Source organism: Pongo abelii, chromosome 16 (assembly GCF_028885655.2).
Source record: "Pongo abelii isolate AG06213 chromosome 16, NHGRI_mPonAbe1-v2.0_pri, whole genome shotgun sequence".
NCBI classification, from domain to species: Eukaryota; Metazoa; Chordata; class Mammalia; order Primates; family Hominidae; genus Pongo; species Pongo abelii.
The window spans coordinates 51,022,246-51,047,296 of record NC_072001.2 but is presented as its reverse complement, the minus strand read 5'-3'; the positions used below and the strand labels follow the sequence as shown (position 1 = coordinate 51,047,296).

Sequence of the window (25,051 nt, the reverse complement as noted above, 5' to 3'; positions counted from 1 at the left end):
TCAAAAGTCTATCAGACCCAACTCTAGTGACTATGGTGAGTAGTCATGCTGAGTCATACAATTTAGGGTCCAAAATGAAGTGCGACAGCAAACTGATGTCTTTTTTATGATTTGCAAAACTGGTTCTGAAATTAATTTCAAATGTATTCCTAGAAATATTTTGAATGGAATAAATGCCTAGAGGGGAAAAATAGTTACTGAGAGTCAGGAATACATGACTGCATGTATATACTCTGGGATGTTTTTAACAGTAAGTAAGATAACTTGATTACCTTACATTTACCAACTCATATTTTGTCTGAGCAATGAAAGAATGAATTCTGAAACCTGTAATGCTTTTAAAGGCTGATTCCACCAAAAAAGACTCTCCCTATCCCCAGTCTAACAGCTGTAATATTACAGTGGATTTCCACCTGCCCTTAGCCTATCATATGAGGCGTAATTCTTTTATACAAGACACTTTACCTCCAAACCTAACAATTACTTCATTTTTTGTTCCATAACTTTCCCAAGGTCACATAGGTAATAAATGCAGAGGTAGGAAGGGAACCTAGATCTTTTTGACACCAAGAAGCTGCCCTTTCAGCTATCCATGTGGGCAAAGTAAAGAGATAATACGTAACTTTATTATTATTTCTTGTTCCTGCAATAGCATCTTGGTAACACACTGAGTACTTAGCACTTATTTAGATCTATATGCCTGGTGTAGATTTAGATGCAGTCCAAAGGGACCACAATTTAGATCAGAGAGAAAAGAACAACAAAGAGGATGAAATGCTCTTAGGAGAATGAGTGTGTAGCAGGGAGGAAGCACTATTCTTAGATTCTTTGTTCTTTAGTAAAGCTTTTGCTTCTGTAAATTTCATGAGGATTAAAAATCAAACAATCCCCTGAAACTGTAGGCTATCCAAATGCCATACTCACAGAATTATTTGAATCCCAATTTTTTCAATTTAGAAACAATTCTACCTGGAATTAAAACTTGCATTTCTTTCTTATTGCCTATTTCTGAAACATAAAGTAGAACATAAGCAAATATTAGTCCAAAGCAGAGTAAGTGAAAATTTTTTAAAATAAAAAGTAAATATTTAAGTATATTTCCCCCAAACCTTATTAAGATCATTTTCATGTATGACATGTTATAATTCAAAGGTATCTGTGTGGTAGAGAGGTTATATCTAATTGAATGGTATATTAGTGTAAATTTTTTTTAAAGTTTCATAGCTGGCTCACTGTGGAATTTGGACTCTATCAAGTGACCAATCTTAAGGGGTTCTCAGAGTTTTCTATGTATATGGTTTGGAAAAATATAAAGAAAACTGCCCAGAACAGTGGTTCAATACCTCTGAGATCCCCATTACATATCAAAAGGATATTTTGTTTTCATTTTATATCAGCTTTTGGGTTTCTAAAATTAAACTGCTTAGAGAGATTAGACATACTGGTCCTATTTGGTCTTTAAGTGAATATAGTTTATATTATATTTTTAATTTGTATTATATATTGGCTTATATTTAAATTATTTAAATTTAAATTATATTTAAAAGTGACTTTTTAAACAATAAAAAATGAAGTAAAATGGTATAGATGCGAATGTAAATGAAATAAAAGGAACTTTAAACAGAATATTTTTTAATTTTAATTTTTATTTATTTATTTATTTTGAGATGGGGTCTTGCTCTGTCGCCCAGGCTGGAGGGCAGTGGCATGATCTCAGCTGACTGCAAACTCTGCCTCCTGGGTTTAAGCAATTCTCCTGCCTCAGCCTCCAGAGGAGCTGGGATTACAGGCCAGGTGCCTGCCACCATGACCAGCTAATATTTGTATTTTTGTAGAAACGGGATTTTACCATGTTGGCCAGGTTGGTCTCGAACTCCTGGGCTCAAGTGATCCACCCACCTTGGACTCCCAAAGCGCTGGGATTACAGGCGTAAGCCACTGCTCCCGGCCTAAACAGAATATTCCAGAGATATTTAAGGTATAGTTTAAAGTTGTCACATGGCTTATTAGATAAAATAACTAGTTTAATAAGCTTACTTCCTACCTTGTCAAATAGACCTTACTTTTATTTACCTTAAATTTGGTGTTCAAGTTCTAGCAGATGCACCGTAGATTTGGTTGTTTGCTCCAAAAATACTTAAATAGGCTTTGGTATTCTCCATCCCCACTTTCATCTTTCCTGAGTAAAGGATTCTAATCTCTGTAGTCTGTTCTTATGTAACAATGAACATTCAGTGAATGTTTTCTATGTGCTAGGTACTTGTGTAAACAGTTCACTTGTGTTTCTTCATGCACTTGTCACACAGTGCTATGAACTGAAAGTTGTAATCATCCTGTTTCACAGCTGAGATAACAGAGGCAGAGGGAAGTTAGGAACTTTGCCCAAGGTCACAGTGCTAGCAGATGGCAGAGCTGGGATTTGAACCTGGGCTATCTGGCTCCAGGGTGGGTACTTTCAATTGTCTCTCTATAGGAGTGTGGCAGTAGAGCATATGACGGCTGTGTCCTCCCCTTCTAGCTGTCCGGGGATTCTCAGCATTTGTCATAGACCACTGAGCAACTATATCAATATAGAGATAGAAAAAAGTGGAAAAAGCCCCAAGCAAACAATACCAGATAGGACTACAAAGTGATGTAACTAAATTCACAAACTAAGCAAGGGAATCTTAGACACAGGTTTCTAAGTCAGGCTTACATGAATGATCAGAGACTACAAAGGCTCCCTCATTTTCCTTAGTCATTTGGATTCCTCTCTCACTGTGTCTCTGTCTCTCTTCCTCTCTCTCATACACACCCCTTAGGGTATCCATCTGGGTAACATTCTAGAGTAGCACAACTGGTTGGGATGAGGAAGCTCTCCTTAGTTTATTCCTCACCCCATTACCTCTAGGTCCTTTAGCTCTAACTTGGGCTTAGATAATGCTCCTCTTCTGCTCACATCTTTAACTCTTTTCCCAGAATCTCCATTCTGTTTCCCAGCCCAGAAGCCAAGGCTTTTCTCCAAACGTGAAATGCCCTGGACAATTAGAGGTGATACATTTATTTCCCCTCTACAACACCGATTAATTTCATTTCAGCCCTCTGTGTTCAGAGAATTATTAGCTTCTTTTCCTGTAGAACCAAATGGAAAGAAAAAGAAGATAGGATTAGAGGAAGAGGGCATAGCAACAGCATTTTCTTTTATTGACTCCATACAGTTAAGATGGTGGTAAAGTTGCCTGAGGTTGCCTAGTAGAGATACGTGCTTTTCCAGCTTTTCCAGTGTTCGAGGGTAGAGGAGAGGGTGTGTGACTTTTATGATCATGAGCAGAGCAAGGAGAAGGAAAAAAAATCCTTGCTGGAAGCCTCTGGTGGAGGCAGCTCTAGGATACCAAGACCAACATACGTAGGTCCAAAAGAGAAAGAGCACTGGTTTGACTGAGCGGGGGGCCCTGCCAGAGCACCAGCAAGAGGCTCTGCCCTCTTCCACTTCCAGCTCATCCCTGCACGGAGATGACAATCCTGAGCCTCTTCTAGTCTTCACCTGGCTAAAGATCCTGCTGTTGGCCAAATGAGCCACTGTGGTGATTTGAGGAGTGAGTGGGGCTGGGGTGGGACAGGGGCCTGCCAATCCTTCCATTGTATTCTAGGTTAGAACTCAGTATACATACCCCACAAGACATTATAGCCTCATCTATGATGATTAAGTTCCACTGTACTACATTATGATCTCATGATCCTGGACAAAATGTTTAGGCCTGGGAGCTTATGGGTAAGTGTCTATAGCATTGATTTACAATCACCTATAGGTTGCCAAAGGTCCAAAATGATTTTTGTAAATAATTCAATGTATTCTCTTTATTTTGTAATATACTTCTTCTGTAGTAACTGTGGATATTTTATTTTATTTTTTGTCAAAATTTTCAGTGCTTTCGAGAGGAAAATTTCTTGTAAGATGGTTCAAATAGAACAGTTCTGAAACAACTATATTCTAGAAGTGAATCTCAAACAAGGATGTGTAAAGTTTGATCATGTAGCAGTTGAGATCATGCTTGAGTTTTGGCATTAGAGAGATAAGGACTTACTGTGTGTGGCTATGTGGTCATAAGAAATTACCTACCCTCCCAGCCTTGGCTTCCTCATCAGTAAAACCAAAACATTAGTCCCTATTTTGTAAGGTTTTTGGGAAGACTAAGTGAAACCATATATGTATATATAATCTTCTTATATATATTATATAAACCATATATTATTATAAGATATATATCTTTCATCTATAATTGTATCATAAGTAACTGATAAAAAATAACACTGTAGTACATTGTGGAATACTTTAGTAAACTGTTTTGAGGGTTATGTTAATAACTATTTAGTTGACAACATGGGTGGAACTATTATGACTCAATGCTCATCAAGAAACTGGGGAAAGGCAAAGCACTTGCAGACTTTTGAAGCCCGTTTCTGCAGATGTAAACACATTTCTGGAAAATTGTTTTTTATTGCTGATGTCATAATTTGGATAAGACCATGCTAGAACTTGAAAAGAGAAGTGACAGAATTAATTTATAAGCATTTAAAAATGAATTGAGCTAGCACTATTTCTATCTCATTTTGTTGCCAGTATTTTCAATACTCAAGATGAGGGTCAATTTTTAACAGCTGAAGATTTGGCAGTGGCATGGATATTCATCAATCACACATCTGTAAGAACTACTGTATTTCAGGGCAGAGAGACTCACCTGAGAAATGCATGTTTGCTGATGATGTTTCAAAGTAATTTCACGAGGTGCATGTTGGAAATCATTTAGACATATTAAGTCACTTAATGAACAATATTTTGAAGTCATAATCTAAATTTTAATGCAGTAGTGTCTTCTACAGGGCTAGAAAGGTTTTTTTATTTATTTTTTACTTCTCCTAAGATAATTTTTATAATAAAATTCTTGATAGATCTACTTTTTCAGTCATATCATTGTTCAGTTAAGTCATTGGAAATGGAAATAATTCTTTACAATTTAAATTTCTATGTTTTATATGATTAACATTTTTAATTTTTCAATTTTTAGTTTTTTACATTTTTCTAATTAAAAGTGCAGTATTGGCATAAGAATGAACAAAAAGGTTATTAGAATAGAGTTGGGAGCATAGAGACAGATCTACATCTATATAAGAACTTAGTATATGAAAATTGATCAACTGTTGGAAAAAATAACATTACATCCTATAGCAAGACAGATTCTTAGTGGAAAAAATAAATAAAAAAAATCCTGCATGTAGAATAAAATATGATGATTTTTATGACCTATGGATAAAAATGTCTTTCTAGTTATAAAACCAAAAGGAGAATCATAAAGGAAAACATTTACAAATTTACTTAAAATATTTAAACTTCAAACTTCAATGTGATAAACACAAAATGCAAAAACAAACAAACCATGAAAAAGCATATGATATGAAGTAATACTAGAAAAAGGGTTAACATCCTTATATATTTTTAAAGTCTTGAAAATCAATAAGAAAGAGACAGAATACCCCTGATATAATATGGGCAAAAAAACACAAAAGCAAAACCATAAAATTAAATAAACATATAAAATATTCACTCTCATGGATAATAAGATAAATACAAATTTTATAAAATAATGTTTAAAGCAACCAAGGATATTTCACATATTTTTCATGGTTTTCTGGAATGGATGCTAAAGAAGTTATAAGTAGGCACAACTTTTGTGGGATGCCTTTTGCAAATAGATATCATAAGACTTAAAATATCCACATCTCTGCCTCTTAATTAGGAAATGATCAGAGAGGTGTGCAAAGATTTTATACAATTATGGGCATGACATTAACACAAAAAACTTAAAACAGGCCAAATATCCAATGAGAGTAATAGTTTTAAATTTTATGATAAATTTCTACTGGGTGCCTACTATGTGTAAAAACCAGTGTCAGATGCTCAAATCATTTATAGAGTCATGGACTATCATGATATCATTAAAAATAATGTTTTTGAAGAATGTTTAATAATATTGGAAAATGCACACAATAAAATATTATGTGAAAAAAAGGAAAGATCCCAAACTGTATATAAAGCAAGATTCAAAAGATTTAAAAGAAATATACCAAATGGTAACTGTGTAGATCTCAGGGTGATGGAAATATAGGTGATTTTATCTTTCTCTTCTATTTTTCTTGTATTTCATTAATCTAAGTAAAACTGTTAAATAATTTAATCTTTATTAAAGAAAATATCAATGTATATATAAGATGTAATGTCAAGATAAAAGCGTATGTTTGTATCTACTTAAGAAAAATTGTAATAAATTAGGCTAATCTATCATATATATATTTTTTCATTAAACAGATAGGTGTTGAGTGCCTCTGCTATCACCAGTTACTGTTTTAGATCCTACAGATACTGGCATACTGCAGCGAACAAGGGAGAAAATAATTCGCTTTGCATTTCAGCAGGGGTTGGGGGTGGGGTGATGGGAAAAGGGAGAGTTTACATTCATGCTCTTTCCCTTTATGAAGAAATGGCAGCAATGTGTGTGTGTCAGGGGGTGGGTGGAGGTTGAGGACGCTGCTGTTTCTGTGCAGTCTTGTGAATATGCAATAGGAAACCCAATCCTTAACTTTGATGTTGCTTTTTGCTGTAATGTGAGCATGCTCAACCAAATAAATAACCAAACATGAGACCAAGTCTAGAAACACACTTTTGCTCATATGGCACAAAACATAACTGCTATCCTGGTTTTTAGGGACCAGTGCACCAGTGAAGGTCTACGCTCAGAATTCTGGGCAGCACATACTGCTGAAGGAACAGAGCTCAGAATTCTGGGCAACATATACTGCTGAAGGAATAGAGCTCAGAATTCTGGGCAGCATATACTGCTGAAGGAACAGAGCTCAGAATTCTGGGCAGCATATACTGCTGAAGGAACAGAGCTCAGAATTCTGGGCAGCATATACTGCTGAAGGAACAGAGCTCAGAATTCTGGGCAGCATATACTGCTGAAGGAACAGAGCTCAGACTTCTGGGCAGCATATACTGCTGAAGGAACAGAGCTCAGAATTCTGGGCAGCATATACTGCTGAAGGAACAGAGCTCAGAATTCTGGGCAACATATACTGCTGAAGGAACAGAGCTCAGAATTCTGGGCAGCATATACTGCTGAAGGAACAGAGCTCAGAATTCTGGGCAGCATATACTGCTGAAGGAACAGAGCTCAGAATTCTGGGCAGCATATACTGCTGAAGGAACAGAGCTCAGAATTCTGGGCAACATATACTGCTGAAGGAACAGAGCTCAGAGGCTTGGACCAGCTGATCTTATTTTCAGAAACCAATAAATGGAGCTCCTAATGTTTAATAACTGAATTTACAGTCATCTGATGTCTAAGGTCACTTAGGATACAGGACTTATTCATCTATCTGTTTATTGGTTCTTAAATATCAATTAATTTCCTTAATGGTAGGATGCTGGGAAAGGAAGATGGGGAGGGTGGTCCTTAATTGCATTTGTTTATCACTTTTTATAATCAAAGTTATAGTGAGCTTAAAGTAAAAATAAAAAAAGTTTTTTGAAGCATAAAATGGCAAATATTAGGAGTTTCATCGTATTAGAAGCACACACAAAGTACATACAAGTGAAATCTTGGAACAGTTCTTATAACAAACATCCAGGCAGTAGACAAACTAGAGATTTCTGGAAATAGGCAGGAAAATAATAACTGCTGGGTTCTAACTTAAGAAAGTCTGATTCACATTAACTACCAAGAGAAACCACACTCGACCAGTTCCTTAAGACATGGGACCCCACAACACAGAAGCTGGTGCTCTGCAACCAGTTGAGAAGTACAGGACAACTGCTGAGCTGTTTCAAAGACAGTCATATCTGTGTGGCACACTCTCCCAGAAGGTTACAGGGCAACTTTCCAGCCACTTACATTCACTGATGATTTCCAGGGAGGGTAGGAAGTACTCATCACAGACAATAGATATGGCCATGAACATGTAAACGATAATTAGGAAATAGATTATGATGCCTCCATCTCTGCGCTCCTGTCTCGTGAAAAACCCTTCGGGAAACTCCGATGATGAAGAAATAACACACTGGGTACTATTTCCTGTTAAGGAAAAGGAGGTGAAAGTTTGAAGAGTTTGGAGTCACACATTCCAAGCCCACAGAGAGCTTCCTTAAGAAATCTGTAAGTGTGGGGTAACCGGGTGGAACTTTAAGGACCCACTGAAAATGTATAAAGCACTTCTGAATATAACACAGTTGTAGAGTTTTAAAAAAAATTTTTTGGGGACTGAAAAGAGATATCTTAATGAAATATGTTGATGATGGTGAAGAATTAAAAAGAGGAAATCATGAAATCACTCCTCCTTGTTTTTATTTCTGAATCTCTCCTCCACAAGTAGAAACTGTATCTCTGATACATGAAGATTTCTATTATTTGTACAATTTCGTTTTCTCATTGCAGAGCCTAAATTGTTCACAGGCCTGCAAAGAATCATCCACTGTTGCAGAGAGAATTTCTAAGATGAAAGATTTTTTTGTTTTCACCAAAAAGTCTCCAAGAATAAAAACTGGAGACTTGGCCTACTATGATCTCTGTGAATTACTTTGGAGTATATTTAAGAACTTATTTGAAGGATCAAAAGTGTTTGATATCTTTTTAAATGCTAAAATTCAGAAGCATAAGTAAAAGTGAGCCCATTGAGAATTTTCCTCTTTTTGCCCCTTCATCTGTATGTGATAGCAGCAGCAGCTGCTGCTGCAGCAGCGGTAACTGACCCCAATATCCACCTACCTGTGGCCCTTGGGAGACGTTGGGGCAGGGAGGTCCCTGGGAGAGGCAGATGTGCGGTGGCCCACAGGATGCCGAGCAACAGAACCCTTCTCGCCCATGTTTGGCCCCCTTTTGTCTGCATTTCTGCTGTGCTCTTACTGCAGCGTGCAGCTTCAGGAAGGGAGAAGAGGAGGATTAAACTGGATCATGTGAGGAGTCTCCTCCTGCCCAATACCCTGCCCAGGGCACATCTCAGCAAGGCCAGCACAGGAGAAAGGGCGAGTGTAGCCAGCCAAGCTTCTCTGATCAGGAGACCCAATCTCCAGGGAGGCCGGAGGAGACAGAGGAGAGCTGACAACCATTGTCTATAGCTATTTCCATGGCCTACAGTCTCCAAGGGCAGATTAAGGCAGCTTGTACTTTATGAAAATGCATGGTTTTATTTAATGTCTTCATACTGGCTCTGCTTTTGACTTTCTCTAGATTTGTAAAAAGTTGGGTTTGCAACTGCTTCCCATCTCTCTCCAGCCGTTTCTCCTAGAAGTTGTTTGGGTTGATATTAATAGATGTACATGCATTGGCTAGCTTGGCATCCTTTCATATTTCTGTTTTAGCCTCTCGTCTTCATCTTCAGTTAGGGCCAAAGGGAGAAAGGCCAGTTAGGGCATCACTGCAATCATCTGGCTGAGAAATGATAGCGGCTTGAACCAAGGCAGTGGCAATGGGGATGGAGAATAGCCGACAGTTTCAAGAATTATTGAGACGGAGTGGATGCTATTTGATCATTGATAGGCTGTGCTTTCTGCCAGAGGGAGCTATCTAAAACACAAATTTGACGTACAAGGAGTGTTTAAATATAGACTACTATCTTCCCTACGCTAACATTTATGAGGCTTGCCAAGATATTTAGAACTTTTGGCAGTGTAGTAACCTATAGCTAATAGCACAGGCTATGGAACCAGACCACATAGTTTGAGCCCTAGCACTGCTACTTACTAGTTATGCGACTTTTGGCACGTTATTTAACCTTTCTGCTACAGTTCCGCTATCTGTAAAACAGGGATCACCTGTATTTGGGTTGTGGTAAGAATTACAAAAATGAACGCAAATAATTTGCTTAGAATGATCTCTGGCTGATGTCTTCAATCCTTCCTTTCTTTTTTTGTTTTGTTTGTTTTCCTTCCTTCCTTTCTTCTCCTCCTCCTCCTTTTCTCCTTCCTTCCTCCCTTCCTTCTTTCCTTCCTTCCTTCCTTTCTCTTTCTTTCTTTCTTTCTTCTTTCTTTTGATTGAAATAGAAGCATTTTTGTTCATAAAAATTTTTGTAGTTTTGCAACTTTCATGGTTCCTTTGCTTTGCAGAAAAAACACAAAAATTGATATGCTTAGTAAGTTTTCTATTTAGAAACTAGCTTTATCTGATGGAACGGAGTAAGTTGCTTCCTGATATTTGTGATCTTGGGTCGGAAAAAAGTCTCAAACACTCCTTTGTTTTGCTGGGAATTGGTATCCATTATAAACCTCTCCAAAACTGTCATTTCTAGATATTCAGATGTATGGTGTGATTGTGAGGCTGTGATAATGAGTCACCAAAGCATGGCCCAGTATAGAGCAGATTCTCAACAAGCAGAGTCCCAGCTGTCTACACTCGCAGGAAGCAGCACTCTGATCACTGGGGAGTGGCCTAGGTGCCAGTTAGCTAAGACTAAGGGAAGAGGTCGTTTAGTTTTATGCTGAGTGGAAGTGTCTTGCGAGCCTCTCCTCTTCAACACACAGTACTTCAGTCAATTCATAAAACATCATAAACAAATAAAATACCAATAATATAAAAAGCTCAAACCCAAAGTGAAAACTTTCAGTGCACATTGTCAACTAATTCAAGAGAGAGAGCAAGTGTCTGAAGGTACAAGCCAATTGCTATGGAACAGCAGAAGTGCCTTGCACATAGTTAGTACTCCATCAACATTTGCAGATCGATTACTTTGCAATGAATGGTCTTGAAAACACATTGCCAGAACATGCATATGCTTGGTCTAAACAAATTACCATTTAAATATGGATTTACCAAGAAAAGGGAATTTAGGAGATGAATTAAATTTGCTTCACACACATTCTTCATTTTGCAAAAGCATCTTAAAGATCTTTTTCTTGTAAAATGACACACAGATAAAGCTACATACATGAATAGTTTATTATATTATTATTTTCATAAGATGAACACCCTAGTAAACGTCCAAGGTCAAGAAATAGAAATTTGCCAGCCACCCACTTATACACCATGGAATACTATGCAGCCATAAAAAAGGATGAGTTCATGTCCTTTGTAGGGACATGGATGAAGCTGGAAACCATCATTCTCAGCAAACTATCGCAAGGACCAAAAACCAAACACCGTATGTTCTCACTCATAGGTGGGAACTGAACAATGAGAACACTTGGACACAGGAAGGGGAACGTCACACACCAGGTCCTGTCGTGGGGTGGGGGAAGGGGGGAGGGATAGCATTAGGAGATATACCTAATGTAAATGACGAGTTAATGGGTGCAGCACACCAACATGGCACATGTATACATATGTAACAAACCTGCATGTTGTGCACATGTACCCTAGAACTTAAAGTATAATAAAAATAAATAAATAAATAAATTTGCCAGCCCCCCTAGAAGCCACTTTGTGAGCCTCAGTCTCCTCTCCTCCCTTTCTTTGAAAGTAACCACTCTCCTGACTTGTAATCATTTCCTCATGTGTGTAGTTTTAATAGTTCATGATGTAATCCAGTGCATCTTTACGATACTATAACTTAATTTTGTCTTAAAAAGGTATCTTTTAACTTTCTTTTAGTCTGTAGTCCTCCCCTTTTTTTCTCTTCTGTTTCTTATAACTTGTCTCTGGGAAAAGCCCAGGGCATTTGATCTGTAGAGTTTCCTACAGTTTTGATTTTGATGATGTGTTCTTGTGATATAGTTCAATATGTTCCTGTTTTCTGTATTTTTGTAAACTGGCAGCTGGATGCAGAGGCTTAATCAGACTCAGTCCTATCCCTCTGGCAAGGCTATAGGTGGTGGTGTGTTTGTTTACAAGAAGCACACTATGTCTGCTCATCTCTCTTTTGTAATGTGAGCAGCCACTCATGCTCATTACTCCCATTAATTAACTCCCATTAATTCTTTGGGAGTTGTGAAAGGGTGGTGTATTACTCAGGGTTCTCTAGAGGGACAGAACTAATAGGATATATATCTATATATCTATATCTATAACATATATGTAGTTTATTAAGTAGTATTAACTCACATGATCACAAGGTCCCACAACAGGCCATCTGCAAGCTGAGGAGCAAGGAAGCCAGTCCAAGTCCCAAAGCTGAAGAACTTGGGGTCCAATGTTTGAGGGCAGAAAGCAGCGAGCACTTGAGAAAGATGTAGTCTGGGAGGCTAAGCCATTCTAGCCTTTTCATGCTTTTCTGCCTCCTTTATATTCACTGGCAGCTGATTAGATGGTGCCCACCCAGATTAAGGGTAAGTCTGCCTTTCCCAGCCCACTGACTCAGATAGATATTATTCTCCTTTGGCAATACCCTCACAGACACGCCCAGGATCAATACTTTGTATCCTTCAATTCAATCAAGCTGACACTCAGTATTAACCATCACAGGTGGCATTCTAATTTGAATTTATTCTTCATTCATCAGTCGGAATATTTTACAAAGAGATGATTTCGATCATCTACTCTTTGAATACCCAGGGGTACCCAGTTTCTGATTCTTTCCCTTTATAGGTTTTCAAAACAATAAATTGGTTCCCTATTTTCCTCCATAAATAACCAATTAGATTAAGTTATTATGAATTAATATATTTGAATATATTTGATGGGTTCCAATCAATTGCAATTATTACCCATGTTGAAGCTCGTATTGTCTCATCGTTAGCCAGTGGGAGCCCCTTCAGCATGATTTCTGAGCATCTTTGACATGATCTTAATCATCTTTGATAGCTTCCTCACTACCTAGTATAAAAAGATGTTCCAGGATCATCATATATATGAAATCACCCATTTCTCCAAAACCTTTATTTTTTTAAAGTGGATTCTATTTCAAGACTGTGATCTAAGAATCTGGGTTGCTAGAGGTGCTCATTGCAACTGGGTTGGTCACCGTTTCTAAATCTCAGTCTCTCTCTGACACACACACGGACACACACACACACACACACACACACACACACACATTCCTACCTCTTGATAAAATACATCATGAGTTAATACTGATACTTAGCATTCAAATTCATGATGACAACTTTTTATTTTAATCTGAACTTTTTCTATATTAACTTTGTGTCCCCTTTCTTTCATACCACAGGTTATGGTTCCCAAGAACACAGGAGATGACAAAATAGGAATATCCAAACTTTTATAATTTATGATTTTATAATTATAAAATCATATATCTATAATTATAGGTAATAGTACCACATTACCTATATACCAGTGCAAAATAACAATATTGTTACTATCACCCCCAATATAAATACTGAGAAGAGTTAAACATTTGTGCATATGCGCTTCCATTCTCCCTCTATTCTTTTAAGAGCTATAGTCTCTCTACATTGCCACAGCTTATAGTCATTAAACCTATCGTTTCTCCCTTTTAACCCACATTTTGCCTGGTTCTACAAGTAACTATGTGTTTAATGCTTGCCATCAGTCCTTAGGCTGTTGTTTCTCTAGATATTTTGATACCTGCAACTTATTTTCTAGTAGATTGCTGGGAAGGACCTTTGGGAACAATATTGCTTGAGTTCTATCATGTTGGTAACAATTTGTTAATGATCTCTATATTTGAAAGTCAGCTCTGCTGGATGTAAAGTCATTGGCTTGCATTTTTTCCTTTGAATATCTTAAATATGTTACTCTATTTTCTTCTACCATAAAGCATTGTTATTGACAAGTCAGTAATTATCTAATTTGTATTCTTTTACAAGCCACTTGCCCTTTTTTTCTAGATACCCAAAGGATTTTTTTTCTCTTAAACTTCAATAATCTTACTAGAATATATCATAGTGTGGGTCATTGTGGGTCAACATTCTTAGGTCTGTAGTGTGCTTTTTTACCATGTAATTTCAAATCCTTTTATTTCAGGAGTGTTTTCTTGAATTATAGTTCTTAGTGTTTGTTCTGCCCTCTTTCTCTGGATTTCTTGTTCCAGAGACTTCCACTATTTCTCTGTTGGATGTTCTTTGAGTATCTTCGATATTGTAACTTGGTTACAAATCCTCTTTATCTCTCTTTTCAATTTCTTTTTTGACTTAAAATTTTTTCATGCTTTTTCCTTTCTATCTCTGAAGACATTATCTGTTGTGTTTATTGCTCTTGCGTTCCTTCTAGCTTGATATTAATTTTTGGGATGGCTTTTATCCTTTATATCTAATTCTTTCCAGAGTCCTACCACTTAATTTCTGAGTTTTTTTTTCTACTTCTGTTTTAGGTTGTTCTTTATGTTCTGTATGATTTCCTTCACTTTTTTTTTTATTTTTTAGATTTTAGAAGGTTACAATTTTGATCTGTTCTGTGGACACGTCTTCCTGGCACGCTTCTATTGTCCGAAGGGACGTAATTCTACTTCTTATTATCTTTTATTTATTTGTTTATTTATTTATTTTTTAATTTATTTTTATTGAGACAGAGTCTCACTCTGTCACCCAGGCTGGAGTGCAGTGGCACCATCTTGGCTCACTGTAACCTCCACCTTCCAGGTTCAAGCGATTCTCGTGCCTCAGCCTCCTGAGTAGCTGGGACTACAGGTGCGTGCGCCACTGTGCCTGGCTAATTCCTGTATTTTTAGTAGAGACAGGGTTTCACCATGTTGGCCAGGCTGATCTCAAACTCTTGACCTCAGGTGATCTGCCTGCCTCAGCCTCCCAAAGTGCTGGGATTACAGGTGTGAGCCACCGTGCCTGGCTCTTTTATTCTTACAATAACTTTGTGTGGGCTTTAACCTCTATGCCTTTCTTTTCTCATTTTTATAGAAAATTAATTTTTCTTGAACTTTTAGAAGAAAGTGTTATTCACTGTGGCTTTTCTCAATTCGCAGAGCTCCCTCTTCTGTTGTTTCTTACAGTGTTCCAAAACAACATGACTTGCTTTCTGAGATTTTCTGACACAGTCCTCCAGGCCTGTGTTTATCTGGATCTTCTCTTTCCCTTTATTCTCAAATGTCTGTATCCTGCTTAGCTTTTCCGCCATGGGTAGCAGTTTCAATGTGTAGTTTAAGACCTCCATGGATTGGGACCTGTGCTGAAAGGAGCTCTGGCTGATCAGTTTTGAGAGTTCATATGGGTCAGACCTTACTATGACCTCTATATTCACCTGCTATTGGAATGAGCCAAACCTTTTATAGTTGTAGCTATTGTTCTCGGATAGTCTTATGGTACTTTTACAAATACCTGTTGTGCATTTTGGGGTCTCCAGTTCTCAGGTCAGTCCGATTCCCTGTGCCCTTCCTGTACTTCTCTCTCATAGAAGCTGATACCATGCATATTTGGTGTCATAATGATAGTTTGTCCCCACTCATTTGTATTTGAGTTTCATAGGGATAGCCTGACATAATTACAACTCTTGTCCATGAGTCTTTGGATTTGCTACCTAGTTGCCTTGTCTATTTCTATGTAGGAATTTGGAGAGATTGGAAAACCATATAACCACTGTCTCCATCTTCAAAAAGCTTTTTGTTTTTAACCAAAAGCATTCATAGATGTATTCTTTAATCAGAAAATTATTTTAGTACATTGCACATGTGATTTGCTTTATGAAGATTCTATTTAATACAATCAGTAGGGAACCCTACTGCATTTTGGCTTATATTTTCTTTTTTATAATTATGACTTTTCATTTACTTAAAAATTTTGATAAATGTATATGTTTCTTTAAAATAACTATACAAAAGGATAGTTTTTTTTGTTTTGTTTTTTAAGATGGATATGTCGGGACATAACCCCACCATAAATCAAAGAACATCTGTATTATGTAAAGTTGCATACAGCTAAATTGTTATACAAGTTTGTGCTGAGACCAAACGAAACAAAACTTTGTACCTGTTGGATGTTTGATCTTGGGAAAATCACTTCACTTCTTAGGGCTTCCTTGTTCTCATTTGTAAAATGAAAGGTCTAGGCCAGATATGATTCTAAGATATGTTCTTAATTCTACTCCTCATTAGCATTTGCTAGTATGAAACAATATTAAGCACTGAATGGCTTGTACTAAAAATGGAAATTTAAATAAATCAATAAATAAGCCATCTCTTGAAATAGCCAAGTAAGCTTGCCCATTAAGATCAACACAGTGGTGGTTATTGAGCTGTGATCAAGTTATAGACTGGCAGTCATTTTTTCCCCTTAGGGAAAAACCATTAGAAAGAGCTTCAGCTCTTATTTGCTCATGGACCAGCTTCAGGTTAACAGTCTTCTCCCATATACCTGGGCCTCTGATTCCTCTGATTAGTGAGACGGCAGCTGTGATGTTTGGGAATCAAAGCTAACATGTTTACTAAGCACAAGGTATTCACGTACACTATTCAGTGCAGTTCCCCCCACAGACCCTAATGAATAGAGGAGTAGTTCTCACTGGCTGCTCAATAGATGTGTCTGGTGGCTTTAAAATTACTGATGACTTGGTACTTACCCAGACCAATTGAATCACAATCTATAAGGATGGCTTAGGGGTAGGTATTAAAAAAAATTCCTATGTGATTTTAGGAGGGTGGCGAACTACTGGGGTGAATATTACTAAGCCCTGCTTTATAGATGATTGATTGAGTCAGTTACCCAAGATCTGAGGATCCATAGCTCATAAGTGAAAGAGCCAGGATGTAGACAAAGGTCTATCTAATGCCAAAGTGCATGAATATCCTTAACTACTAAGCTGAGCCACCTCCTCAGAATCTGTTTCATGAGGGCATGAAACCATGTCTACCTAATTTCCTACAGCACTTCCAGTGTACAACACAGTGCCAGGCACATGGTGGGTATCTAATAAACATTATTGACTGAATGTATAAAGTAGATAAGCTATTCCACCTTGAATTTTATTTGATAACATCCACAGGACTCTGTAATAACACACTGAGTTTGTTGAGGGTGTGACTGGCTGGGGCCGGTGTTGTGGACGGTAAAACAATTTACCAGGACAGTTATAGGTAAAAAAGGGCAGATTTGATAAAGTTCGAAGAAACACTGCAAGGGTGCAACAGGCAGCACAGCAGAGAAGGGGCTGTCTGCAAAGAGGCAGGGGCTGGAGGGAAGTTTTATGGGGTATATTGGAGGGGCTACATGCAGATAAGGTGTGCAGATCAGGTCCTGCTGCTGGGGCCTACATGTGAATGAGGTATTTGGAAACAGGATGTCTGCAGGTTGCCTGTGATTAGCAGTTTCTCAGAACAATTATTCTCTCCGACCTGGGGCCCCTTCCTTATTGTTGCTTGCTTATCTTATTAGGACTCCGCAGGGTTTTTTGTACATTTGCCTTTCTATCTCATCCAAAATGCCATCTGCCCAGTTGTCTGCCACTTGTCTGAGATGTCCCCTTACTCAGCGGCTCCATTAGCTCTTCAGCTCCACCTGCTGATGCTTCCACACAGGTTGGGCTTTCCCAGCTTCCCTTGAAGGGAACACAGGCCAATGCAGTGTTAGGAGGCCTGTGAAATCTGTCCTTTGAAAAGGCATTCTGACTCTGCCACTGAATGAAGAATTCGCAACGTTGATCACCCTTGCACTTTATTATCTGCACCCCCATCACTCAATATGAAGGCTTCCATAGGTGTCCCTGATCACTATGAAGACTAAGGCACGGAAAGGAAGCAGATGGCTTGGGCTATCCCATACTCTGACTCCAGCTTGTCAATATTACTTGTTTATTTTTAATTTTTTACTGGAATATATAATATACATGCAGAAAACAATGTACATATTTTGCAGTTACCTTTTGCAATGGAAACATGCAGAGTCAGATCGCATGGGTAACCTTTAGCAAGATGAGTGAGTGATTGCTAAGAACAACGTGGAGTGGAGTGGATTTTGAATGTAAATGCATTGTTATGTGGAGCCTTCATTGCCTCAGTTGCTGCTGTCCCACGGGCGGCTTTCCCTCAGGATCCTGGAACAGGAGGCCAGTGTGGGCATCAGCTCGACTAGGAGCTTTCAGCTCATCTACTGAGTCTCATTTTTTTTTGTCTCTATCCATCACATGAGTTTCTAACCGGAGCCACAGCCATGACTGAGTGTTGAATGGCATTTCACTCAATGGTTCACATATTCACAAGGCACCTGCCAACTTCCCCAGACCCTTGTCCTTTCCCAGACTCAAGTTGGGCACTAAAATCAGGGTTCAGCACTGGTTTAGAGCATGAGTGAACATTCCTAATTTTCGACCCAATTCAGATTGGTCTAATTTTACTGCTGTATGGCTCCAATGCTGTGAAAATTGTCTAAAACATTTTCAATTCCTAGGAGGCCTTCACTGTCTTCTCAAAGTTATACTTTTTATTTCCTTCACTGGAAGGCATATTCTAGTCCTCTAAATACTAAGGGGGAGTTTAAATTATTTTGGCAGTAGTCAAGTTTTGCAGATCAAATACTATTTAAAATAAACAATATTTTAGAGTGGAAATAATTTTAGAGCTTGCCAAATCTGGGTTAAATTCTTCCTCCTCATTCTTTCTGAAACAGTCAATGTGGATAATACCGTATGCTTTTTAGGCTGTGTGATAAAAAACAAAAATATAAACCCCTTTTCCCTCTGTACTATAACTGTATGAGAGCACATTTTATGTTAGTAGAACTTGGCAGAGTCCTTAACTCTCAATGAAACTGAATGCATTGGGCAGGCCATCAGCTGGGGAAAAAATTAACAGATAAGACATTTTCATTAGCTATATTTACACAGAATGGAATTGAATATTTAGCCTCTGCTCTTTGATACTTGTTGCACTTACTTCATTTGTGCTAGCCTTACTCTGCCTTTGTTCTCAGAGTTTGAATAAAAGCCTTCCCTGAGTGTTTCAGCAAGTGGTGGTTTAAGGAGTGATCTGGAAAAAGGCCTGCCTCTTGCTTAGCTTTGCCATTTTCTCCTCTAGCTCTGTTTCTTCAGGGGGTTCTGAGGGGGGGCCAGTGAGAACAAGTGGAGGGGCCCTGACTCAAACACAATAGAGCGTGGAGATTTATTTCCTTCACTTTAATATAATAAACCCCTCAGGGTCTGAGTTAGCACCATCATTTTTCCTTAGTCTGCTATGTGAAGGCTGCCATCCCTGTGTGGGGAGATTAACGCCGCCTTTACTATAAATAATCGGGATGAAGGAATTCATCAGGAATGCTTCAAAATTTGCTGGGCTTAGAAGTTCTCCTACAGGGTTGGAACTCAAAAGCCAAAGAACTGAACATACAAGACTCTGGTCCTGAAGAGAAAAAGCCAACGAATGCTTTATTATAATTCTCTCTGTCCTGGGATAAGATATGCAAATTACTAAATGTGCTTTGAAGTCCTTCCTTAGCAATCAGAGAGGGAGGTTGTCATATCTGTTGTTGTTGCAGTTGTTGTTGCAGAGGAGGCTGGTATGGGGCTAGAGAACAAGGAGAAGAATTGACCATAAAGACTGACCATTGTAATCTGAGTAGCTTAGTACATCATGCCCATGCAGTCCAAGACTGTTCCTGGGATTGGGACTATGGCCATTCCTAGTAAGTCTGTCTGCTGAGTGCATGACCTGCAGAAGTCTTTGTGAAAAGGGTCCTTGTGTTCTGGCCTGCTGGGCTACTATTTTAGATATGTCCAAGGAATTAGAACTATATTACTTTTTTCTAGAACATGAGGACACACAAATCTCCCCTTTTGCCTTTCTCTCCCTCGTTTTCCAGTTCTTTCTGAAACTATTAGGTCACTGTGGTCTACATGGATATGGGCCTCCCAGATCCCCCTTGAGGAAGGAATGCCACTCCAGCTGCTGCGAGTGCCATCTCACAGCCCCTTCATGCACTCCTCAGCAGCAGGGAGCCACCTCACCTGAGGGCAAGAGGTTCACAGGGCAGCCCATGTCCAGGTAATGCAGGGACAACAAAGCCCAGCCGTTTCAGCCCGACACACAGCTCTAGTGATTAATATTCATTTCGGAGCTGCCCTCTGGTTTAGCTGAGGCTTTGTTGGACTTAACTTTGAAGTTTGACTTCTCCCACTTCCCGATCCTGCTCCCTCTCACAGTTGCTGAGCCCAATAAATATCTTGTACTCCCAACTTCATCTCAGTGACAGCCTCTGAAGAACTCTACCTTCAGTGACTTCATCTTCCTGATAGGCTCAGCCTGCCTGGTAGCCTGGTAGAGTTCTATGCTCAGACTTCCAAACTTTACTCTTGATATGTAAACAGTGAGTTTTAGATTTTAGAAAATGCTTTTTTTTTCCTTCAACAAATCTTGGCTTTGAAAACTGTTGTCCTCTGTGGATAGAAGGAAAAAAATTGCATTTGACACTTGAAGTTGGGGAATGACTCCTTTGCTCTAGGCTGTGCTGTGTTTGGCCTTTACTTGAAGCAATGAATGCCATTGATTCAATGCGTGGGTAGCCATAGGGCAAAAGGAAATGAAAAAAAAAAGTTGGAAGGCATTGTGAAAACATTATCTCCATTATATATATATGAAAGAGTTTTGTAAACTCCAGAGCACCAGGCAAATGCTGGTTGTTACTGATAGCAGAGCACTGCGGCAGTGCACTGAGCACTGGGCTGTCCGCCTCGTAGTCTCCCTCAGCAGACCCTGTTATTCCGCCAAGTTTGGGGGTCTGGAAAGTGTGGAAGGGATGAGGCAGCAGCTATGATGGTGGGGTTGGCTGTTTTCTAGCTATAATCTTTCTATCTCAGCGCCCCCCCCACCTCGTGTCCTAGGCTTTCTGCCCTCCTTTTGACGCATGTGCTTATTTTTGTGCCTCTGAAGGATCTTTCTAATGAGATTTTCCTCCTGGATACAAAGGGAACAAGAGGTTTCATTTCAATGGCAGGCTGTCCTTCTGTGCCTTCTGTGCTTATCTTTTGAGCATGACTGCACAGCCGTTAAATCGTCCTGCATGTAGACTCCCACTCATATCATTGGTGTGGCCACTGGAGAACCTCAAATGAGCAGCCACCTTAGGTTTCCTTCTTAAGGGATGTGGTTTAACTGCAACATTGAGTGTCTACACGGCACCCACCCCGTTAAGCAGACTTGGCTTCCCTTGCAGAGGATAGGTCAGCAAGAGAAACATGAAAGGGGGCTGCCTTGACAGTAGCGTCTCTCAGACCCTGAGCTTCATAGAGACCAGGTCTTTGCGCCTAGGAGACTGAAGCAGAGCTCAGAAGTTTCAGCAAAGTCTCAGGTCTTACTCTCCTGAAGACCCACAGTTTTCTGCTAAAAAAAAAAAAAAATCATGAAAGTCATTTGGCCCTTCTACATGGCAGAGTAGAAGTTTCCTAAAATATATTATTATTAATTATATATATTATTAATCAAAATAGCTCTTTTGAGCATGCACTGCTCTAAGCATTTACATTTATTATGATATTTAATTCCCACAATAACTTTAGGAGAAAGTTGTCACTAATATTCTCATCTTATATATGAGGAAGGAGAGGCACAGAGAAGTTAAGAGGCACCCATTCTTGTGTAGTCCCTAACTGTTCATAAGGGTTTGCTAACTAGGTTTTCAGTTACTGAGTAACTATTCATAGAACACCTGCTGTATACCAGATGCAGCGCTAGCACTGGAGACAGAGTGCTGAGCAAATAAACATGGTCCGTGTAACGTTGGAAGACAAGGATGGTCAGAGTGTGTGGATCTTGATGGGCAGTATCTACATATCAGTTTTTTTGTTTTGTTTTGTTTTGTTTGCAGGGGAATAAAACCTCTTAAAAGCTCAGTTGGGAGAAACCAGGTTTCTGGAACATTTCTAAAGGATGTATTATATGTGGCCCATCTTTCTCCCCCATTTCTAATCTCAGTGAATGATGCCGCCCAGGTTGTCATCCTTGACTCCTACTTCTCCCTTCCCTCACAGCATCCATCAATGACTGAGTCCTGATAACTCTGCTTCCTAAACTTCTCTTGAGTTCACTCACTCTCCATATCCATCACCGCCATCATCTGTTGCCCAGAATTCTGCAATAGCCTCCTGACTTGTCCCTTGTCATCTCTCTTGCCACCCTACAGCCCACTGTCCTTCCAACACCTGTGTGTCAAGTGGGCAGTTGAATGTAGGGGTCTAGTGATCAGAGGTGCAGTCAGGCAGGCAAGGAGAAGCTGGCAAATGCATTTCAGAAACAGGGTCACTGAGGCAGCAGCAAAACCAGAGGAATGTGGTATTTCCAGAGTAGAAGGCAGGTGGCTTTAAAGGAGGGAGCAGTTAGGGGTTAAGATGAAATATGAAACATCCCCTAACGTTTGCCAGCACGGAGAACATGGGTGTCTTTCAGAGACGTTTCAATGGAGTCCTTTGGGTAGATGTAAAATTGGAGTAAACTCTTAGAAGTGGAAATTAATTTTTTTTAACTGTATGTGAAAGAAAAAATTGAATAGCAGCTGGAGGGGGGATATCGAGTGAGGGAGTTGGTTTTTTGTTTGTTTGTGTTTGTTTTTACCATGCTAAACCTTACAGCATGTTTATGCATTGATGGGAATGACCCATAACAAGAAAGAGATTGAAAATGCAGCAAAGAGAGAGGAAATCTTTGAGGTGCTGGGGCTCAGGGTTCCAGAGCCTCAAGGGGAAATGGCATTTGTTGGATGAACTCTGTTTTTCCCACTGAAACAGGGGGAGGAAGAGAGATATAGATAAAGGAGACTTATAGATTTGGTGGGGAGGAAGATGCATACATTCTTATCTGATGGTTTCTATTTTTCTAATCATAAAAACATTTAAAAATGTTTAATTTATATTTGAAGGAGGTTTGAGGAGAGAGACTACAGAAGATATAAGAGAATCATTTTGAAGCTGGAGAGGCTAATTAACTAGGGAAACGTAAAGGGAGTGTTGAGTGTTTTGTTCAGGTTTTCATTGTGGGTTTAAAGTGCATCTGGTCAGCAGGATTCTGTTTGTGTTTTCCACCAGTAATACTCAGTTTTTCAAATGCAGGTGTGGATAAACTGGACTCAGCCAGGCTTGGTTTTATTCCAGTAAACTGTGACAGAAGAGAGAGGAGCCAAGGAGGAGAGGACATTTTCAAGGAGGTGATTGGGATGATAAGCCCTGTGATCTAAATGAGTAAGAAGGAAAATAAAAACAGGAGCTGGCGGCTAGATAATGAGCAAGTGGTTTATGGTTTGGGGATACTGGTGAGGCTGACGACTATGTCAGGGAGCTGGAGCTAGGAGAGGAGGTATGGGTCGGAGATGGGGTTTTCTGAAACGGATTCCAGAGATGGTGCTGATTGCAGTAGCAACAAGGTAGTTTGTGATAACAAGAACAGATTGGCTACAATGAAGTGAAGGGAAAAGCAACTGGGCATAAGACATTCAAGGAGCTGCAAGCCCGGGGTTTAGAGGTCCTCTCATTGTGCACACATCTCAATATTTTGTGGTTGTTGGCTCATCTTTCCAACAAGTCTGTTATTCTTTGCAGGAAGAAACTACATTTATCTTGTCACGGCTCCCTCCCTAATGCCCAGCACAGTACCTGACCTGCACAAATACTCAATAAATATTTACCGAATGAACAAGGAACTCCATTCTTTTTAAAATTTTACAAGTTATTCCTGAATTGAGAGCTGCACTCTGGGACTCCATTGTCTTGACTCCATATGGACCACTTTTTGTGAGCTGTCTTGTGGATAATGACAATTACTGCTGCTGTGGATGCTGTAAGAAGCATCCTGTTTAAGTCTCCTTGGTATTTAATATAGGAGGTTGCTGAGGAAGTAGTTCACTCCCTTACACAATATTCCCTTCATTAGGACTCACAAAGGAAATTTTTCTAGGGTTTCATTGCTAGGGAGACCTGTGACTTTCCTAAGTGAACTGATACTTTTTTGTAACTCTCATAAATAAATATGTTTTCGTCTTTGCTTTGCCCAGAAGAGCCAGATTTATGGCCCCAGCTCAACCTCAGCAAATATGTAGAAAAATAGGATATCTGTTTCTTAGGAGTAATTCTACCCTTTGCTTTATCTGATTGTCCTGGCTTCCTCATCTTGGTAATTTCTTCTCATGTTTCCTTTTTCATTCTAGGATCTTTCCCCAGAATTCAATGCTAAAGTATGTTTCTCTGAAGTTCAGCTGGGTGAGATTTTCTCTTGATCACATCATCTGGTGCAAGCCTCTAGTGCAAGCTTCTGGTGATCACGTGAAATGCAAGCTTATTGTTTTATAAGTCATAACAGTAAAATTCAGATTATGACCATTTATAAGTAATACATGTTTCTGAGGATTTATTAAGCTAACCTTTTCCAGCTAAGTTTAGAATTTCCACAACATATAATATTAAACATGTCACATATTTTAGACTAAATATGAGACATAAAATTGCTTACAAGAAGTGAAGTATTTCTGAGCATTTATCAATTAAAGGCAACCTATCTGAGCCTTTATTAAGAGACTTCATGAATTTTTTTGAACATGTAATTTGCTTAGCCAAATAATTTAAGAAATGTAAAAATAACTAAATTATGAGTTAAAGACTTAGGAAACTTTCTAAAAATGCAAATGCAGTAACAAAGCAGGGATCAACATGCAAATATGGACAGAAGCCACTGCAGGCAGAGGATAATTAATGGAAATGGGAAGACAAGTGAAATTCCACAGGACTAACCACACAGGAATACTGGACACAAAATCTACATGGTGGAAAGGAAATAAAAGGAAAAAACAGAAGAAACATATTACAGCTGTGAGCTCTACCATACATGATACTTGAGAGTCATTAAATACATTGAATAAGCCAATTAAATACTGTCATGATAGGAACAGTTATTCCGGAACCCTGGTTGAGAGCACCTACTATATTTTACAAGAGTTGTTTTCAGCAAATACAAATGCAAAGCCTGCAAGGACAGAGAAAGATACATGGGTACAGCTCAGCAATGGCCCTCCCACCAGTAGAGTGGAGACCACATTGTTGCTTGTAATTTGGTCAGGGACAACGGCACACTTCTTTCTCCAAGCTTTGATCACTAAACTCATTTAGTGTTGTATATGAGGAGAAAGAGATTGTTAATTGTGTTTGCCATGAGATGTATGAATAAGTAAACAAAATGCATTAAAATTTTATCAACG

The 25,051-nt window shown here is 38.9% G+C and overlaps 1 protein-coding gene and 1 long non-coding RNA gene across 2 annotated transcripts in view; one reads left to right on the top strand and one right to left on the bottom strand.

Annotated features, from left to right (window-relative positions):
- The window catches only part of SLC24A5 (solute carrier family 24 member 5), a 21,723-nt gene extending 12,774 nt beyond the window's left edge, over positions 1-8,949 (bottom strand). The window contains exons 1-2 of the mRNA XM_024232515.2: positions 8,799-8,949; positions 7,929-8,108 (exon numbers count right to left, since the gene is read on the bottom strand). Of these exons, the coding sequence (XP_024088283.2) occupies positions 7,929-8,108; positions 8,799-8,919 (301 nt within the window). The 5' untranslated portion in view covers positions 8,920-8,949. The remainder of the gene's footprint in view (positions 1-7,928; positions 8,109-8,798) is intronic.
- LOC129050101 (uncharacterized) lies at positions 2,341-25,051 on the top strand. The gene is made up of 5 exons (XR_008513574.1): positions 2,341-2,445; positions 3,630-3,751; positions 4,601-4,765; positions 22,917-23,011; positions 24,008-25,051. It is a non-coding gene; the product is annotated as an uncharacterized LOC129050101 (long non-coding RNA).